At 37.5% G+C, this 18,824-nt stretch overlaps 1 protein-coding gene across 29 annotated transcripts in view; it reads right to left on the bottom strand.

Moving 5' to 3' along the window:
- ELAVL2 (ELAV like RNA binding protein 2) overlaps window positions 1–18,824 on the bottom strand; it is a 165,176-nt gene that overhangs the window by 75,787 nt on the left and 70,565 nt on the right. For 14 of the 29 annotated variants that reach the window (XM_030919714.1, XM_030919726.1, XM_010356328.2 and 11 more), the window contains one exon: window positions 1,976–2,219. In XM_030919714.1, the coding sequence (XP_030775574.1) occupies window positions 1,976–2,219 (244 nt within the window). Of the gene's footprint in view, window positions 1–1,975; window positions 2,220–4,992; window positions 5,084–18,824 lie in introns of those variants that run through there. The other 15 variants (XM_030919703.1, XM_030919713.1, XM_030919706.1 and 12 more) reach the window with 5 other exon arrangements.

The following is an 18,824-nucleotide window of genomic DNA, read 5'->3' on the forward strand; positions in this document are numbered from 1 at the left end:
ATTAAAGAATGCCCATGTGTTGTGCTTCTATTACCACTGTCTACCACACTAAAGCTAGAGAGGCAAAGGAGATGAAGATAAAGAACTCAAATTTATCCCATTTTGTCACATAACAGCTCTAAAGATTTACAAAAGAATAAGATTAACTCATGATTGACTAGAGGTTAGAAGTGAGAATCTGTAAGATGTCTCCTGCGGCAAGTGCCTAATATGAAAGACGTATGATTTTTTAATATTTTCATCTTATAAAATGATAAAATGTATCATAACAGTTTCATAACAAAATATGACTTTCGTGCTCTGTTCATTCATCTTTCTTTTTAATGGTTAGGGGAACTCTACTAAGCAATCATAAATCACATGACTTGTGTCACAGTCCTCAAGTCATTTATCATATTTTATCTTTCATATTAAAAAGGTTGCAAAATCCACATGTAAGGGATGTTGTTTTACTTTACCAAAAAAAAAAAAAGATAAAATTCAACATCAGGACAGAGACATAAGAGCAGCCTTTTGTTCTTCACCTTTTTCAACTTATTAAAAACTCTATTAAATTTCACATATGACTATCACACTCATTTTGGAAAAGAAACTCAAAAATCTTATCCATCTGATTATCAGACGGATGATCTTATGTTCAGGAACGTAAGAACCACCTTCCTAATATCATAGTGAACATTTAAGCAACATAATTAAAATAGAATGGCCATTTGATATGGATCAATGACAATCAGTTTGTACTTAGTTTTTAACTTGATTTCAGTAAGTTCTCTCTGTGAACCTCAATCTGTAGCTTGAGGAAGTACGATTATGAGGCCAAGCCCAGGGGCTGGCTCTAGAACTCACCTGTAGAGCTAATAGAGAATGAGCCCTAATGAGTAGCAGAATAGCTCAAAGTCCCATGTATGAAAAAGTCAAAAGTGAACTTAGAAATGGCCCAGTGTGAGCCCCTTTTTCTCTGCCTTTTACCTAATTTTGCCAATGGAAACCAGAAGTCTAGAGCTGACTTGTCCAAGGTCACATGACTAGGTGAGAGTTCAGACTCCTGGTCTCATTCTTCACACTGTCTTTAAGTATCTTTTACTCATTTCAAATATTCCATTTTATATTTTTGGTTATAAGCTTTGTAAAGCAATTTGGTATACACCATCAATCAAATTTAATTAACATGAAAAATCCTCGGGGTTTGTCTACCTTCATATATTTTTAGTGTTTAACTTCATATATATGTCTAACTTCATATATTTTTAGTGTTTGAAAACAACTCCTGCAGGAAGCATTAACCTTTCTATCCCAAGCACATGCTCCTTAAATTAGGTTCTGGCTTACTCTAAAAATTTAGTCAAATCTTAAAAAATACTAAGAAGATTGTCAACTACCTAATATTCAAAATGTACTATAATTAAGGCCTTATCTTTCTGACAATAAGGACAATCATATACCATGTCATCCTTTCCTTGTTAAGGAACAGAAAATAAGATCTCATTACACTCGGTATTGTATCAGTGAAAATGTTTATACACTGACAATGTGAACATTACCATTTATTTTATCATATATAAGCAAAAGGATTATACTAACATAAGGAAAAGACACTTCAAGATTTTTTTCCCCTCTCCCAAACACATATTGTATCTCACTGTTGAAATGCTAAATTAAATACACTCTGGATACTAAAAGATAAAGGTTAACATGACACTTGCTATCCCAGATATACATACTTTTAGAACATTTTCCAAAGATACTGTCCAGATCAGAGTACATTAAAGTCCAGTTAAAATATATACTATACCAAAAATAGTTTATGCTTCAAAAAGAAAATTTTAAACTAAGTTTCATATTGCTGATGTAATAACAGAAAGAAAATCTAGATACGTAAGATCGCAGCATGAATTATTTACAAGCAGTAATCTTATTTTCTCATATCTTGAGACACGATCCTTTAAATATGAGTCATCTACATAAAACTGCTTACCTGTTATTTTGTCTCTTACAAGCTTACAGGACTCTATCTCACCAATGCTCCCAAAGAGACTCTTTAGTTCCTCCTGTGTCATGTTCTGAGGAAGGTAGTTGACTATTAAGTTGGTCTTGCTGTCCTCTGTGTTCCCAGAGTCAACTGGTGACGAGCAGTTGTTGTTTATGGTAGTTGGACCATTGGCTGTGTTATTGCAAGTTGGCCCATTAGACAGTTGTGTTTCCATGGCAGCAATTACCTGCTAAAAACAGAGAAAATAAGAAATGTCAGAATTCATATTTCACAACCTATTAGAGACTCCATCCAAGAATTTAAACACTTGTCACTAAACACAGTTGTTCTACTGAAATTACAACAATGCTTCAACAAAAAGTATTAACACCTACACTAATTTTTACTTCCTATTAACCTATTCATCTTAAGGTTACAACTATATTTCCACATACATATTCCATACATGCACATAAGCACAATTTAAATCTTAAACATTTCTAGAATCACATTCTGCGTCTATTCACATATCCTTACTCACCTGCAGTGTCCACAGATGAGAAAATTAAGTATCAAAGGGCACAGAATTGAACCCTAACTAAAAATCATACTAGAAAATAAAAGTGCTTAACATGCTACAACAACGAACAAAAAAATGACCTACCTAACTCTGAAGAGATTTTCAGTTAGCCTAAGTGATTCAATATGCTAAAACTGACAGATATCCATTAACTTAAAAATCAAAGAGCAAGAGTACTTTTAAAAATATAAATTTGTCAACATGTACTGTTTTGGTTACATATTGAAAATGTTTTTGATGGACAATATCATCTACCATTGGTAAGAAAAAAATAGATGCTATGTTTTAGGGAGTGGAAAGGAACTGTAAGGTAACTTGGGAATGAAGCTATGAATACTTTGTCTACCTGGTAGAATCTAATAGGACACTCTCGTCAACCTTGGCAGCTAAAAATCAACAAGGCAACTGATCTACAGCATCGAAATAAAATCCCCAAACACTTCGATATGGTGTTTTTCCTTGACTCTGCTTTTTAATGAGGAAAAAGAAAACCTATCCAGTCAATGAAAACAACAATGTAAATATATCAACTTTTGCAAACAGACCAGCCCAAGGAATTCTCATTTGAGCACATAAGCCTGTTGAAAATGCAAGTAATAGGGTATCTATAAATTCCAAACACCAGATAAAGAACAGAATTGGGGAAAATGGCCTCAAACCGTTCAGGCTACTCTAAAAATCACTTATTAAGCAGTTTTAAATCTAGTTTCCTAAAACCAATCCTATGCCAAAGAGTCACAAACCACAGCCCCATATTTTACAAAAGCATTTTCCAGTAACTACCTAACTTTGGACGGCCAAGACTGTGGTGGAATCTAAAAATCAAAGCATCACTGAAAGGATCATCCTTCATATTGCATACATCTCTCACCTCCACAAAGAACTACTTCTCATAACTGACAATTCTGAATTGACGGGATGCTAGCTTTAGGGAAGTTTTAACACAGAAAAGGCAAAGAACTTGAGGCAAAGAAAAAAAGTAAAGTAAAGGGAAAGAGGGTTACAAGGAAAGAGAAAAAACTGTCTTTTAAAACGCATATTGCCTAAGAAAAACAAAAAGGCACATTAGCAGATAAACATATAGGAAGAAATCTCTACTGCCAGATGTTAACAAAAGAAGGCAGTGTAGGACAGATTGAGACTGGTCAGACTGGACAAGAATCAGTGCTGTCATGATAAAAAAAAAAAAAAAACAAAAAAAAACCAAAAAAAAAACAGGAGGCAAAATCCAGAACAGCTTTTGAAATATCCAACAACCTGTAACCCCTCCATGACTTCATTTCCTTGTCAAAGAAGTGGGTATTTATTCTATAAGCTGCAAGCTGTTTCTCTTGGGTATGTAAGCTTTCTCAGGGAATACTTAAAGGGATGAGGGAAAATAAACCTTTGAAATCTGTATTTAAAAATCTTAAGTCAAGATATGGGTTTTATTATAACTAACAAATCTATTTGAATTTGAAAAGGGAAGTTTCAGATTTCCTAATTAAACGTAACTGTTCTGGTTTGTAGAATATTAGCTATGGGTCACTCTTTTCACAGCAAAATTCTTCTGGGGTTAACCCTTGCCCAGCAGTTATGGAAACAATGAGCTACAAGATTCAAGTGGCCAAAGACACATAAATCACTATTGAAAAGTTTGGATAGGTGTAGAAATTATGAGAGCCCCAAATGGGAGATTCGGACTAAAGCTCATTGGGATAGCATTTGAAATACAAAGTGTTCATTGACTGAAATTAGCAAGATTTAGAAAGGACAACAAACACTCCTCACTTAATTGCACATTTATTTCCATGTTCAGGTGGCAAGAATGAGCTCCTAAGCCAACATTCAAGTGAACAGCTGCAGTAGGCTGTGTGCGCTGAAAATTACAGCATCTCTCTGCTATAGGACCATCTGCTCAGAATAAAATGATACTAATGTGCTATATTTTACAAATAATGCATATTCCATTGATAGGCTCAACACAACTGTTCACAGAATGCAAACTCTTTCAACAGTTACTGGGCAAATAATTTTCAGCTAGATTTACAATTTCAACTTTTTTTTTCTGGAGCATCAAGAATTTTAAATAACTTCAAAATTTAGTAACCAAAAAAATACATAGTAAACAGAATGTATAGAATTACGGTAACTTAGTATTCAGACCATACCAAAACTTTTTTTGTTTTTTTAAAAAAGCTTGTCACTCTTTTGAGTCTGCGCTAAATCCTAATTTAGATTATAAAAAAATTACATACGAGAGCATGGTTCTGATGCTACGTATACCACTATAGTTAAAATTGCAATGTGCTTTAAGTCCTAAAGATGGCCATACCACAATAGGTTAAACGTAAGAATAATTAGTACGCCAAATGAAAGATTCAAGTGTTTGGTATGGCCTCAGCACTCCTGCAACATGCTAAAAAAAAAGTAGCCTACAGAATTTAAGAAAAATCCCACAGACCCCGGTCCAAGGCTCTGCTGCCCACGAACCACTTCTAAGCAGAGAAGCCACATCACACAGTCTGACTGCCATGTTAGTTTGGAGTTGCCGTCTGCAATATGGACACAAAAAGTACCGTATGTTAGATGAGCAAGATAATGCAACAAATCAGTTTGTACAAAATTTACAGTGATTGTATTGATATTCCCAGCACGTCCATGCAGTGTGGCTTAATTGAAATTGAGGCAATTCCAATCTAATCTTTCCAAATTCATTTCAACATGTAGTTTTCTTGCACAAATATAAGCATTTTAATTAAGAGCCTGATTTTAAAACAATATTAACTAGTTATCTTGGCATCTATTCTAAAGAACTAATTTAAACCACACCTCAAAAATTTAAAAAATAAAGTAAAATAAAGCAAAATACTGCAGGCTATCTTATCTCTTAAGGATGTGGGAGAAGGGAGGAAATGTGAATGAAATTTTATAGTGGGAAAAAGTGATCATGCAATTCCTAAGTGATTGCTTTGCATAAAAGCACTGTTTCCCCAAAATATCAGAAGGACATTAAGAGAAGCTATATTTGCCCACACTGTTACATTATACTACAAATGATCCTTAGTCCTGGGACTTAAAATTAAAAGTGAATCGAAACCCTGTGAGGTTATTTTGCCACTACAGTCAAACGGTTTCTAACAGTTTCACTGAGAATTGTTCAGATATACTAAGAGGCAGTAAACCAGCATCTTTCAATTGAAATAATTGGACCGATAAATAGGATTGTTTGTAGTAATGCTTGCATAGGATGTCAGCTTTGTCCCTGAACAAAATCAAGTGAACATTTTTTAATATGTAAATTGTAAACCCAGCACGATGTGAAATTAGTGCTGCTATGAGGCCTCCGGTATAGTTAATGGGCCATTTACCATTTATTGCAACTTGCCCAAATACCAAACAGAGCCATGATATTGGCACAAAAGCCAAAGTTTACTTTTTTTTGCCATATATGCAGATGCTTCAAATCATCAACATAATAATCAGAAAACTTAGTTTCTAAAAATAGACAGTGAATAACAGAAGAGGTCCGAAAATGTCTTTTACTTATTTATAATTATAAAAATTTTATCCTGAGAGGCAATCCTGGCTGTAAGTGATTTACTCTTGATATTAGCAATGCTGCCAGTAACAATGGATTCCACTTTCTGGCATCTACCAAAAGTGGTTAACATACTTTTTTTTTTTTTTTTTTTTTTTTACAGGATGCCATGAAAACGTTTTACTCTTCTTCCGTTCTCCCACTGTAACAAGATAATTCAGTCTGATCCTATGTTCTTTATTTTTCAAAAAACTACTTATAGTTGAACTGAACCTGTGAAAAAGTGCTTTACACCCACGTAAGACTTTTTATAAGAACCCAACTGTAGTTAGACTACATGAGCAGGACCACACCCAGCAGGGTAAAGCAGGCATAAACGTATGTCCTGAATACCCTCAGGAGTTCAATCTAGACATTCCTCAATACATAAAACAGATTTTAATTTAACTGCCTTAGTCCCTTCTATTCCATAGGAGGAGGACACTAATGAGCTAATCTGTTGACACCCCTCTTTCTGAAAGCCCCAGGGAGGTGAACAATCACTTTATTGCACCAACTAGATAGGAAGGCTGTGTATGGAAAATGATTCTACTGCACTTTTACATTTCAAGCACCCCAGACAGTCTCTCCGCTTGAGGCAGACACATACCTTTATGAGAAGTTATAAATAAGTTGCTCACATGGCCCTTACCTTTATGCTGGCCAACAATTCAGTTACTAAAAATGTAAAGCTACTTCCCCTTCACTTAAGGACAGGCAATTCTGCTCTACTCAATCTACCACAGACAACTGGGCTGTGCACTATTTATAGATTCCATTGGCTCTGAAACTCTTTGGAAAGAAAAAAAGGCCATATTCCAGTGAAACAGAGCCATTAATTTTAAGGCTTAAAAAAAATAATGTTTCAATATATATTCTCCTCTTAATTTAGACATCACTTGTGCCAATTCAGACTGCTTTTCCTCCTGTTATTATCCAAGTAATAATTTATGAAAAGGCACTTTAGCATAGATGAATCCAGAATATTCTAAACTTTGACTGGGCTCCAAGGTAAAATGGTTGTTACTTTGGTGAAAGCGTAGGTTTTATTAGGAAATAGAAGATGGTCTCTACTTTTAGGCACACAAGTACTTCCAAAAAGCCATAAAGACTTTTAAACTTTTTATTTAAATGGTTCTCTATGAATATTAACATCTACTGTTTTCACAATAGTGGAATTTAGAAAATAAATGCTTTAGTTCTCGTATCTGGGAAGAGTTAAGAATCTGAGAAGTCAAACTGATCCAATAGTTTCCTGGTCACATGAGAGAAAAGTAGTCTATATTTTCTAATCTTACAATTAAAAAATTCTGCAAACTAAGGTAATCAGTTTCTTCACTATTTTCAAACCTCTTGCAGACAGTCACCAAACCAGATAGTTAATTAAAAGCATCTTAAATAGGCCGGGCTTGGTAGCTCAGGTCTGTAATCCCAGAACTTTGGGAGACTGAGACAGGCGGACCACCTGAGGTCAGAAGTTCAAGACCAGCCTGGGCAACATGGTGAAACCCCGCCTCTACTAAAACTACAAAGTATTAGCCAGGTGTGGTCTGTAGTCCCAGCTACTCAGGAGGCTGAGGCAGGAGAATGGCTTGAACCTGGGATGTGGAGGTTGAAGTGAGCCAAGACCATACTACTTCACTCCAGCCTGGGTGACAGCAAGAAACTCTGTCTCCAAAATAAATAAATAAATGTATCTTAACTATATTCTGAGAATTTTTATGAAGTTCACTCAGTATAATGTTGCAAGGAGGGAAAAAGGTTCCATAGCCTAGAAACCACCTGATTTAGGGGACAGACTTCTGTGGGTTAAAGTCATAGCAGGGCTGCTGAAAGGGCCAATACAACGACCCCTGGTGAGGCTGGTCCTGTTGCTTCAGGCATGGTCACCATCCTGACCTGGGCTCTCATCTTCTTCTGGACCACCAAATTAAAGCCTCCAAAACGTCCCTCTCTCCTCATCCTAATCTACCCTAACACTGTTACTGTTCCCAGGAAGACTTTCTAAATCCTTCCACAGCTCCCTGCTGCCTATCAAATTAAGTGTAAATCACTAGGTATCAACAGAGATCCTGTACAACCACTTTTACCAATCCACTTATTCAAGCACCTTAAGATCTGAACTACTCCTCGTCCCTCAAACAGTCCAATACCGTCACTCTTCTAGCTTTGTTTATGCAGTCCCATCTCCCTTATTCAAGGCTCCATCCAAACCCACCCCACCTCCATTTCAGGAGTTTGTACAAACTAAGCATCTAAAAAGGAAAGGGCAAGAACAGTTTCTTAAAAATTGGAGAATGAAAGAGCAAATCCCCTCTCCCTAAATGTGTACAAACTTGGTAACTTTTTTTTTTTTTTTTACTTTTTACAAATAAATTTAAACTACAAATTAGAAGCACAAATAATCATGAGTGACTCTAACTTGTTTTTCTATCCCACCAAGTATTTCAAACCAGAATTATGAAAGCGTATTTTCAAGTTTTGGCACACTCCATCAGCCACCCTCACCCACTGAAATTTAAATTCCTGTTATATGGCGAAACAAAGGAAACCATTTACCTTTGTGAACAGTTGTGTACTTTTATTTCAACAATCTATCACTCCAACTACAAAACCCTGGAAGACAAGACAAATCCAAGCCTCTGGCCAGTAGGGTTATAGATACGGGCATGTGGAATTTGGGTCCAATTTCAGGAAAATAGCAAAACCAAAGGTAAATGCAGGAAAATTAAACAGATCTTGAAGAAGACATTTAGAAACACATCATGATTAAGTAGTGGATCACAAGTGATCTTGATAGTAACTAGAAAAGTTTAGGCAAATAGAAACAATAACATCTCTGAAAAGAATCATGGCTAGCATTTAGAAGCACATCATGATTAAGTCATGGATCACAAGTGATCTTGATAGTAACTAGAAAACTTTAGGTAAATAGAAACGATAACATCTCTGAAAAGAATCATGGCTAGCAGTTAGAAGCACATCATGATTAAATCATGGATCACAAGTAATCTTGATACTAACTAGAAAACTTTAGGTAAATAGAAACGATAACGTCTCTGAAAAGAAATGTCATGGCTAGCAGCAAAGACAAGCATCTCTCTCAAGGCTGGAAAGGCCCAGCTTGAATAGAGTGAACTTGGTCTCTACACTTATTTGCAACTAGAAGGTATGAATACCCTGAGTATTCAAACACAGCACACCAGCACAGAATCAGCCCAGTGCAAAGGCCTTCCTTCTGACCACGACAAATCTCTCCCTAAATGCCAAGTTACACACGAACAGAAGACATTTGTCTCTAAAGTTTTAGAGCGAAACCTGCCAAAAAAAAAAAAAAAAAAAAAAAAAAATTCCCAGGCAGCACAACTTTTACCACACCATCCTTTGGGGAACTTGCAGCAGGGACAAAAGCACTCAAAATAATTGGTGAAATAAGTAATACGAGCTTATAGATGACAGCTGGATAGGCAGTCAATGGGGTCATCTGCCTGAGACACAGCATTCCTACAGCAAATGCTTTATCTTTCCCATTCAAATCACTAAGTGGTATTTTCAGGATATGTTTCTGGCTTCACTTAATTAAGCAAGAGACTAGCCAACCAAGTGCTAAAATCACAAGGCTAACTATGTCAGTTACAGGAATAAGCCATTAGTTTGTTTTCTTTAACTCTCTTTGCTTTGTGGTTCCTAAAATAAAGGTTTGTAGCTTTAAATGTCAAAGGATTTCTTCAATCTAAAATCCCTATCAATTCTCCAGACCACCCACATACCAAGTTAGCTGTCTCACTAGTTCTACAAATTCCTCAAACCCACATTTTTGGCCTTGGGGCTAACAAGGGCCCAAGAACTTGCAGAGACAATGCACTGAACAGCTGCAGGCTGTCATAAGGAGAATGTTCTTTGGCAGCAAACACTAACACTTTTCTGTCTCTTGGCCCTTTATGACTTCTACAGATGAAGTACAGAGTCTCCTTCATGCCAGTCTTTCTGAGGTTTTGTAGTCTGAGAGCTGCCAGGTTTAAAAGCTTTGAGGTTAGAGAGGTAAGATAATGAGTTTAGGGTCCCAAGTCCTTCTCTTCAGTCTAGGTCCATATAGGTACCCAGGCTGAGCAATGGGAAAGTAAAGATCTGGCAAAAAAGATCTGCTTAAGTTTCATGTTTTGTTCATTCATGCATTCAACGAACATCTCCATGCAGCTCCCTCAAATTCAGGACAGTCCTGAGGTACAGCAATGAAGAAGTATCTTGGAGTGCTGATTTGCTGTGGATGGTGTGTGCAGAACATATACAAGTATGAACATATAGAAGAAAACAGTATATTAGCAATAAATAAGTGTGCTTTGGAATACATATAGAGAAGAATAAGGGGGGGTTGAAAATGTGAAAATGAAGATGGGTAGTTTCCAGCATTAAACAAGCAGGCCTCAATGAAGAGGGTGAGCTTTGAACCAAAGTTTGAAGGAGATATGGGCTGGCTGCTGTGATAGGTAGAATAATCCCCTTCCCCTCAATGTCTACATCCTACTCCCAGAAGTGTGAATATGTTATGTTACATTACAAGCGGGAATTAAGATTGTAGAATTAAGGCTGCTAATCAGCTCACCTTGAGAAGAGGATTATCCTTGGTTACTGAAGTAGGCCTAATGTAATTACAAGGTTCCTTATAAGTGAAAGAGGAAGGTGAGACAGTGTCAGAGTGATGAAGCATGAGAAGAATCGAAAGGACATTGCTGGCTTTAAATGGGGCCACCAGCCAAGGAACATAGGCAGCCTCTAGGAGCTGCAAAAGGCAAGGAAACAATCTCTTATAAAGACTCTGCAAGGAATGCAGCCCTGCTAATACTTTCATCTTAGCCACTGAGAACCACTTTGAACTTCTGATGTTCTTCGGAATTGTAAGATAATAAGTCTTGTGTTGTTTTAAGCCAATAAATTTAAAGTAATTTGTTATAGGTCTAAGAGGAAATAAAGACAGCCCCCATGGAGATATCTAGAAGAAAAGATTCTAGGCAGAGACCTGCCAGTGCAAAGCTTGTCTGTTGTGCAGAATGACAAGGAGATAACAGGGAGAGTAGGAGGAGATGAGTCTAAGAGCTAATGAGGCCAGAACACATAGGGTCTTGAAGGCCACCATAACAAAAAAGGAAACTATAAAAGGTTTTGAGCAAAAGGGTAGCATGTGGCTACTGTGAAAATAAATTGTGTGTGGGTGTGCAGGAAGACTCAGTGAGTTTGGAAACAGACCAGTTAAGAAGCAACTACAGCAATTCAGGTGCAGGATGACAGTGACTCCCACCAGGGTGAAGTTGGGGAGAAGTCATCAGATTCTGGATATACCCAGAAGATAACACATTACTAATGTGCTGCACTTTAATTACATCAGTACACTGTTTAAATCCATTGTCAAGAAACTGGTTTAGATTCTAACTGCTCACATTCCTACAAACCACCAAAACATTTACTATGCTCTGGACACTAAGAACACATGATGAATAAGCAAAGGAAGGTATTTTATGGACAGTTGTGCCTTAAAAGAAAAAAAAAAAAAAAAGGAGATATCTATATCTATATAGAGGAAACCCAACATACAAAAATTTGGAGTTTGTAAATATTAAATCAGAAGTTATTCACTTCATGGTTGGATATTCACTATTCACTTTGTATTTGCTACTAAAAGAATCCACAGCCAGCTTCTTAAAAGAATCAACTGATTCACTGAGGAGCAAATATAAAGTCAAAAATCAGTAGCTTAAAAAATGCAACTACTCAACATAGTACGTCAGAAAATTGATTTGTAATCTATTTGAGCCCCCTTAAAACTTTGAGAATTCAAAATAAAATATCTCAAAGCTCCCCACACTGAAAAGTTTTTAAAAAAAGTGGATGAAGATGAGATTAAGTCACATTTTGTGAAACGGGAGTAAACTTTAAAATCTGTATTTTTCAACAGGGTCATTTACATACTTCTACAATAGTAAAGGTTAAGCCATGGGTTAACTCAATCTTGGTTATAGGCTGGAATACACTAAATCATTACCTTCTGGTGATGAATCATTCCAACCTCAGTAGACCTAATTAATTTCCATGCCATTATTTGGCTATAGAATCTAAAAAGGGATATGAGTATAATAAGAATAAAATCAACTACTCCCTCAGTTTTGTAGCAGAGGTTTTGTTTGGTATAGGCAGATAAATCTGAATTGCTAAATTAAGGCAGTTAACATAGTAATCAACACAGAAACTGGATTAACTTCACATTCTTCTACAAAAGTTACAGCTATCGGGAACCCCCTCAGGGTAGTACAAATGGTGAAAGGCTGATTGGAAATCCTCAAATTAATTCCAGTAGTTGAATGTTTTCATTAGGTAGGTTAAAAACACAGCTCCTCTGTTGGATACAGACACTAAAATACTGTCATGTACAAACTCCAAAGCAGAAAGAATGACTCATCTTAAAGCAAATATAAAAGACAAGGAAGGTTTATGGATACAAATAATGTTTTTTTAACTCACAAATGTTAGAAAGTGCCACAATACTCCTCCTGGCCACTTAGGTTAACATTTTATTTTTCACTGTTATTTAGCAGGACTTATGAGATAGAAAACCAAATGCTATACTGTTTAACCTCAAGCAGCTTACACAAGAAAAAAAAAAAGCATCTAAAATGTCAACTAACAAGACTACTGTCCTTAGTAATGTCAGGAGGCTACAAATATTTCTACAGAACTTCAGAGAAACTGAAAATAAAGGGATGCCATCCCAGGGCATATAAATATCTTATAATTCATTGATGTATTGTGGAAAGCAAAACAAGGAGTCTAAACCCTGATCAATACAGACAGCTTCCTTCTGCTCTGAACTGTAGATCATCTCAATTACTGGTATTCACCTATGAAATGTATTTTTCTTTACTGTTGATGTGTAACATCCTGAGATTCCCAAGACATGTATACTTGTGATTTAGAGACGTAACTATGATTTATTTACTATGGAAATTTGAGGCATCTTATAAAAACAAAATTCACACACTAAGATAGTAACTTTATTTTCTTTGGTCCACCTCTCTTGCTCCCCCAAAGACAGCTTTCTTTAAAAACAGACATCCCAGCTAGAACAAAAAACACCTAGGTACATCTGTGACTTTTTATGGTAATTAAGTTTCTAGTTATTCACTACATTTCAAGAAAAAAAAGTTGGGGAGAAGGAGAATTTACATTCAATGCAAGTGTTATTTTTATTCAGTGATTCCAAAGTGAGGAAAAGGTTGATAAGGGAGAGTAGTATCTCAGGGAAATTTCTTGTTAATCTGCTACATAAGAACGTATTTAAGAGTTAATAACGTTTTTCAAAAAAGTTAATGCTATACACTATAGAACAGGTAAGGCCCTTCTTAGCCTCAGACCTTATCCACTTACGTCCACAGCAGGCACATACACCCAATCTCGAATAACCTCCTAACAGAGAAAGGGGTCAATATGCTTAGATTGATGACCTCCCGCCATCTCACCCAGAAAAGTGCTTCCTCTCACTCCTACTTTCGTCAGACTTCCCACTTGCAAGTTATCTTAGTATCATTCAAGTGAAGCACATTTGAAACAAACATTTAAGGGTTTCAAAAAGTACGTGGGGCAAGTACCCCCATGTTAGAGATGAAAAATGAATCAAGTGTATGAGCATATATGTATATAACCTGTATATACATATACATACATATTCCCAAGTGTTGATGAGAAACATCTATCCCCCATAGGCTGAAGAGGAGAAGGGAGCACATACGCAATTACAGGCTACATTTTTAACAGGTAATTATTCTTAAGACTCAAACCACAAAGGCATTAGCCTTTGAATTATTTCCACTCTGGGAAGGAAAAGAGCAGGTAAAGGGGTCTGTTCTCTTTAAAAGCTTTAATTACATACACATATTTTGTCTGATAATGTCAAAGCACTTTACAAACTCTAAGGTGCCAAGTGAATAGAGGGTATTATCATTATTGCTGGACAACGAAGATGTCTCTTAAAACGTTAGTATAGAAAATTTGCTTATCTGGGCCTGGTGCAGGGGCTCACACCTGCAATCCCAGCACTTTGGGAGGCCGAGGCGGGCAGATCTCGAGGTCAGGAGATCGATACCATCCTGGCTAACATGGTGAAACCCCATCTCTACTAAAAAAACAAAAAATTAGCCGGGCTTGGTGGTGGTCACCTGTAGTCCCAGCTCCTTGGGAGGCTGAGGCAGGAGAATGGTGTGAACCCGGGAGATGGAGCTTGCAGTGAGCCGACATCGCGCCACTGCACTCCAATCTGGGCAAAAGTGCGAGACTCCGTTAAAAAAAAAAAAGGAAGAAAGAAAAAAGAACAAAGAAAATTTGCTTATCTGTCTTTTGGATTAAGCCTATCAGTTTTTCTTCCCCCCGTATCTAAATGGACAGCAAGGCTGCAGAGTTGTGTTGCAAGCTTTTTAACATGGAAATGAAATGCTGTGGACAGAAAGTACAGTATGCAGACTTTTCCTAATCATGACTGTTAGTTCCTGTCCTGGACCACTGAAGCAGATGCTATGTTAAACTACATTTAGCACAGTCACAAACGGTGACTAAGGAAGTTAAAAATTTTTACTTGCAATGCTGCCATTTTTAACCCCAGACCTCCAAAGACTATGTTTAAATATACATAGTACCAACAGCCCAAGCGTTTCACATTAGAATTACAGCCTTGTCTATTTTACCTTACTTTTAAAAGTGTGTGACCCCCTCCCCAACTCCTGCAAAAAATATACATCTCCCATCCTCTTTGAGTCATCTTATGCTCAGGCTCTTGGAATTTGAATAAGATTAGAAATTGTGACCTCCCAGGAAACAACAGGTGTTGGAGAGGATGTGGAGAAATAGGAACACTTTTACACTGTTGGTGGGATTGTAAACTAGTTCAACCATTATGGAAAACAGTATGGCAATTCCTCAAGGATCTAGAACTAGATGTACCATATGACCCAGCCATCCCACTACTGGGTATATACCCAAAGGATTATAAATTATTCTACTACAAAGACACATGTACACGTATGTTTACTGCGGCACTATTCACAATAGCAAAGACTTGGAATCAACCCAAATGCCCATCTGTGACAGACTGGATTAAGAAAATGTGGCACATATACACCATGGAATACTATGCAGCCATAAAAAAGGATGAGTTTGCGTCCTTTGTAGGGACATGGATGCAGCTGGAAACCATCATTCTTAGCAAACTATCACAAGAACAGAAAACCAAACACCGCATGTTCTCACTCATAGGTGGGAACTGAACAATGAGATCACTTGGACTCGGGAAGGGGAACATCACGCACTGGGGCCTATCATGGGGAGGGGGGAGGGGGGAGGAGGGAGGGATTGCATTGGGGAGTTATACATGATATAAATGATGAATTGATGGGTGCTGCCGAGTTGATGGGTGCAGCACACCAACATGGCATAAGTATACATATGTAACAAACCTGCACGTTATGCACATGTACCCTAGAACTTAAAGTATAATAAAAAAAAAAAAAAAAAGAAATTGTGACCTCCCTATTCTTGCTAAAAACTCCAAAGATGATCCAGGCATCTTCTACTTATATTCAGATTTACAATACAGAGAAAACAAGAGTGTAGAAATCTAACCCACGATTATACCCTAGAATCTAGATTGATAATGTGCACATTATGAGATCACATGGGATCAAGTTTCAACAATTAATGGATCAGGCAAATGATCCATGTATGTACATTCATACAAAATCATACACTCTCCAATCATCTTTCTCCTATCATGATTTTCAAAATGACCTGAATTTAAACTGTGGCTTTAAAATCACATTTAATTAAAAGAAAAATAGAAAAGGAACTCTCCATGGGATTTGAGTATCTTTTGCTACAGTAAAGAAGTTCAGATGATCTCCCTGCCTTCTGTAGAATCCAATGAATCCTACAACTAAAAGAGAGTAAAAATAAATAGCAAGGGAAAGAAACTAGCATTTATTGATTCCTCATTCCATGCCAAGTCTTAAGCTAGATATTTTACAAAACAAAATCTTATTTGATCCTCTTGTGGGGCAGGCAAACTGACTCACACTTGTAATCCCGACACTTTGGAAGGATGGAGGTGGGAGAATCACTTGAGCCCAGCAGTATGAGACCAGCCTGGGCAACATGGAGAAATCCCATCTCTACAAAAAATATGAAAATTAGCTGGGCATGGTGGCATGTGCCTGTACTTCCAGGTACTCCAGAGGCTGAGGTGGGGCTCTGGAGGCCAAAGCTGCAGTGAGCCATGATTAACACCACTGTATTCCAGCTTGGGTGGCAGAGCAAGACCCTATCTCCCAAACAAATCTTATGCACTATAAGCTATATTATATTCTCTTTAATTTACAAATGAGAATTTCAAAACTTCAGGAGTTCATACAAGTATTAAGTGAGAAACTGGGATTTGAAATCAGTGCTGAGACCCCATCTAGAGCTTCCTAGCTGATCTCTCTGCTTCCAGGCTTGCCCCTTTCTCCAATCCTTCCTCCATCCCACGGCTGTGGAGATCTAACTAAAAAAAAGGTCAGCACTCCACTACCATCTCTTTTAAAGCTCTGCTGACTTCACGAGGCCTATGAAGTAACATCTCAGGTCCCCAGTGAGGCAGCTGACAACCAGCTCCTACGTCTTCATCCACATGCCCAGCACTCCCCATCACATACACAACCTCCCAGTAGTTCTTCCCACTCCCAGTGCTTCCCAGTGCTACAAAACCTGTTTTCTCCACCTGCAACAGCCTCACTACCTTTCCTCTCCTGCCTCATGGAAACATCCTCAGCACAGGAGGAGAGCAGACAACACCTCCAGGAAGCCTTCTGTGAACCACTCAGTTGGACCAGATAACTCTGTGTGCTCCTATATGCCTGACTTACCTTTATCTCCCCAGTAATAAATATCAAGACAGATCCACGAAGAGAATGAATGTCACAAACTGTGATTCAAGGTGGCAAGTAAAAAACATCCCCTTTACTTATCCATGCGGTTTTATGTTCCCTGCCAAGTGGTAAAAATTTCCATTGCAACCCTGTATACCTGGAGAAGACGGCCAAAGTCATCTCAGGTTGTTTATAAAGAGGAAGGTAGACGTCAAGGTTGTTTATAAAGAGGAAGGTAGACTGTCAGGTGGAAAAAGGGGAAAGTAGGCTGTTAAGTCCTACCGCTAACACACACCTCTTTCCACATATAGCTACTAATTCTATATTGTAAGCTCAAACTTCAAGTGGAATCAGCACTTTAAAATTCCTAGCTACAAGACTTTGTTAAAACAATATAAACCTCAGGGAGGAACCAGGGACAGTTGTGTTCCATTGCCACCACCTCAGTTTAAAATAAGCCAATCTCATCACCAATGTGTAAAATCAAGAGGAAACTTGAAGTTTATACTCTCTCCCCAACACAGTCAAGGTCTGGTGTGTAGAATAATACCAAAAAGAGAAGTAAAGAAACTCCCCAAGGCTAGAAAAGCAACATTCCTGATGCACTATAGGTACCAGGCGCTGTGCTCAGATGCTGGAAAACAAAGATGTACAAAACCCCACTCATTCCACCCCTCATGGAACTTCTCCAGAACACACCTGTGCCCTAAAAAGGTGTCCAAAGAAGTCAAATGCACACAAGGAAAGCTTTAAGAACCCACAGCCAGAAATAATCACTTCTCTACCTGACCTATGCTAAATATTCTGCTATCCAAAAAAAAAAAAAAAAAAAAAAACAAAACAGGCAAAATCACTGCTGCTATGGAAACTACTACCACTTCTAACCTCAACCTTTGAGTTTGGACACGTATTTGAAAAGAAATGAGGCATTTTGCTTCCCAATGTTTAAAATGCTAGACAATAGGAGACTGCACAGCATTGATACTGAACATTAAAGTGGACTTCTGCCTCACTAAGAAAATTTTAAATTTTAAAGAAGAGCAGGCTGAAGTTTTCCTGATTTAGAATTGCTCAGAGTTTCCGGGTACCCATTTCCTGTTACAACTTTATCCTATGTAAAATTCAAGTTTCTTTAAAAGAACTCGCAGAGTAGATTTAACATGTAAATTGTTTAGCAGTAAATAGTCTTTGACTGTTGATAAGACTTTCAGGAAGTACCTACTAAGTACCAGGCAATATAGTATAGAGCAGTTAGGACTGCAATCTCTTTCAGATCAAGCTAAAAAGAAATTCTTACTATCATCCACTACTTTAATCTGAGACAGGTATGAACAAAAAGATCCTTAAACCACTCTTCTAAAGGGAACCATGACCCTGAACCCAAAGTTTTCAGTTCTTCTGTGAAGAGTGTAGATCTACTCAAACGCCACTCTATCACTCTGTCTTAGACTATTTTAAAGAGTTCCTTGACGATTCTGAGCGCCAATCTCTAGTTGAGAATCACTATAAGGGAAGTAGATGGTTTAGAAACGTGCTCTTTCTATACCTTTCTGCCCCACCCAAGCATGCTTTTACATCCATCCTTTGTCAGGCTAAAACCCAGGATTCACAACAAAGATCTAGAGACTATAGGCCTTGGAACTGAGTTGAATCATCAAGACACTATTTTTTATTCTCCATTTCTAAGGAGCAAACGGGAGGAAAGGGGGAATATCATGAAGTAGAAGCAAGAATAAATATAAACTGAAGAAAACTTCCACTGCATTGGAACAGTAA

This window comes from Rhinopithecus roxellana, chromosome 16 (assembly GCF_007565055.1).
Source record: "Rhinopithecus roxellana isolate Shanxi Qingling chromosome 16, ASM756505v1, whole genome shotgun sequence".
Lineage (NCBI taxonomy): Eukaryota > Metazoa > Chordata > Mammalia > Primates > Cercopithecidae > Rhinopithecus > Rhinopithecus roxellana.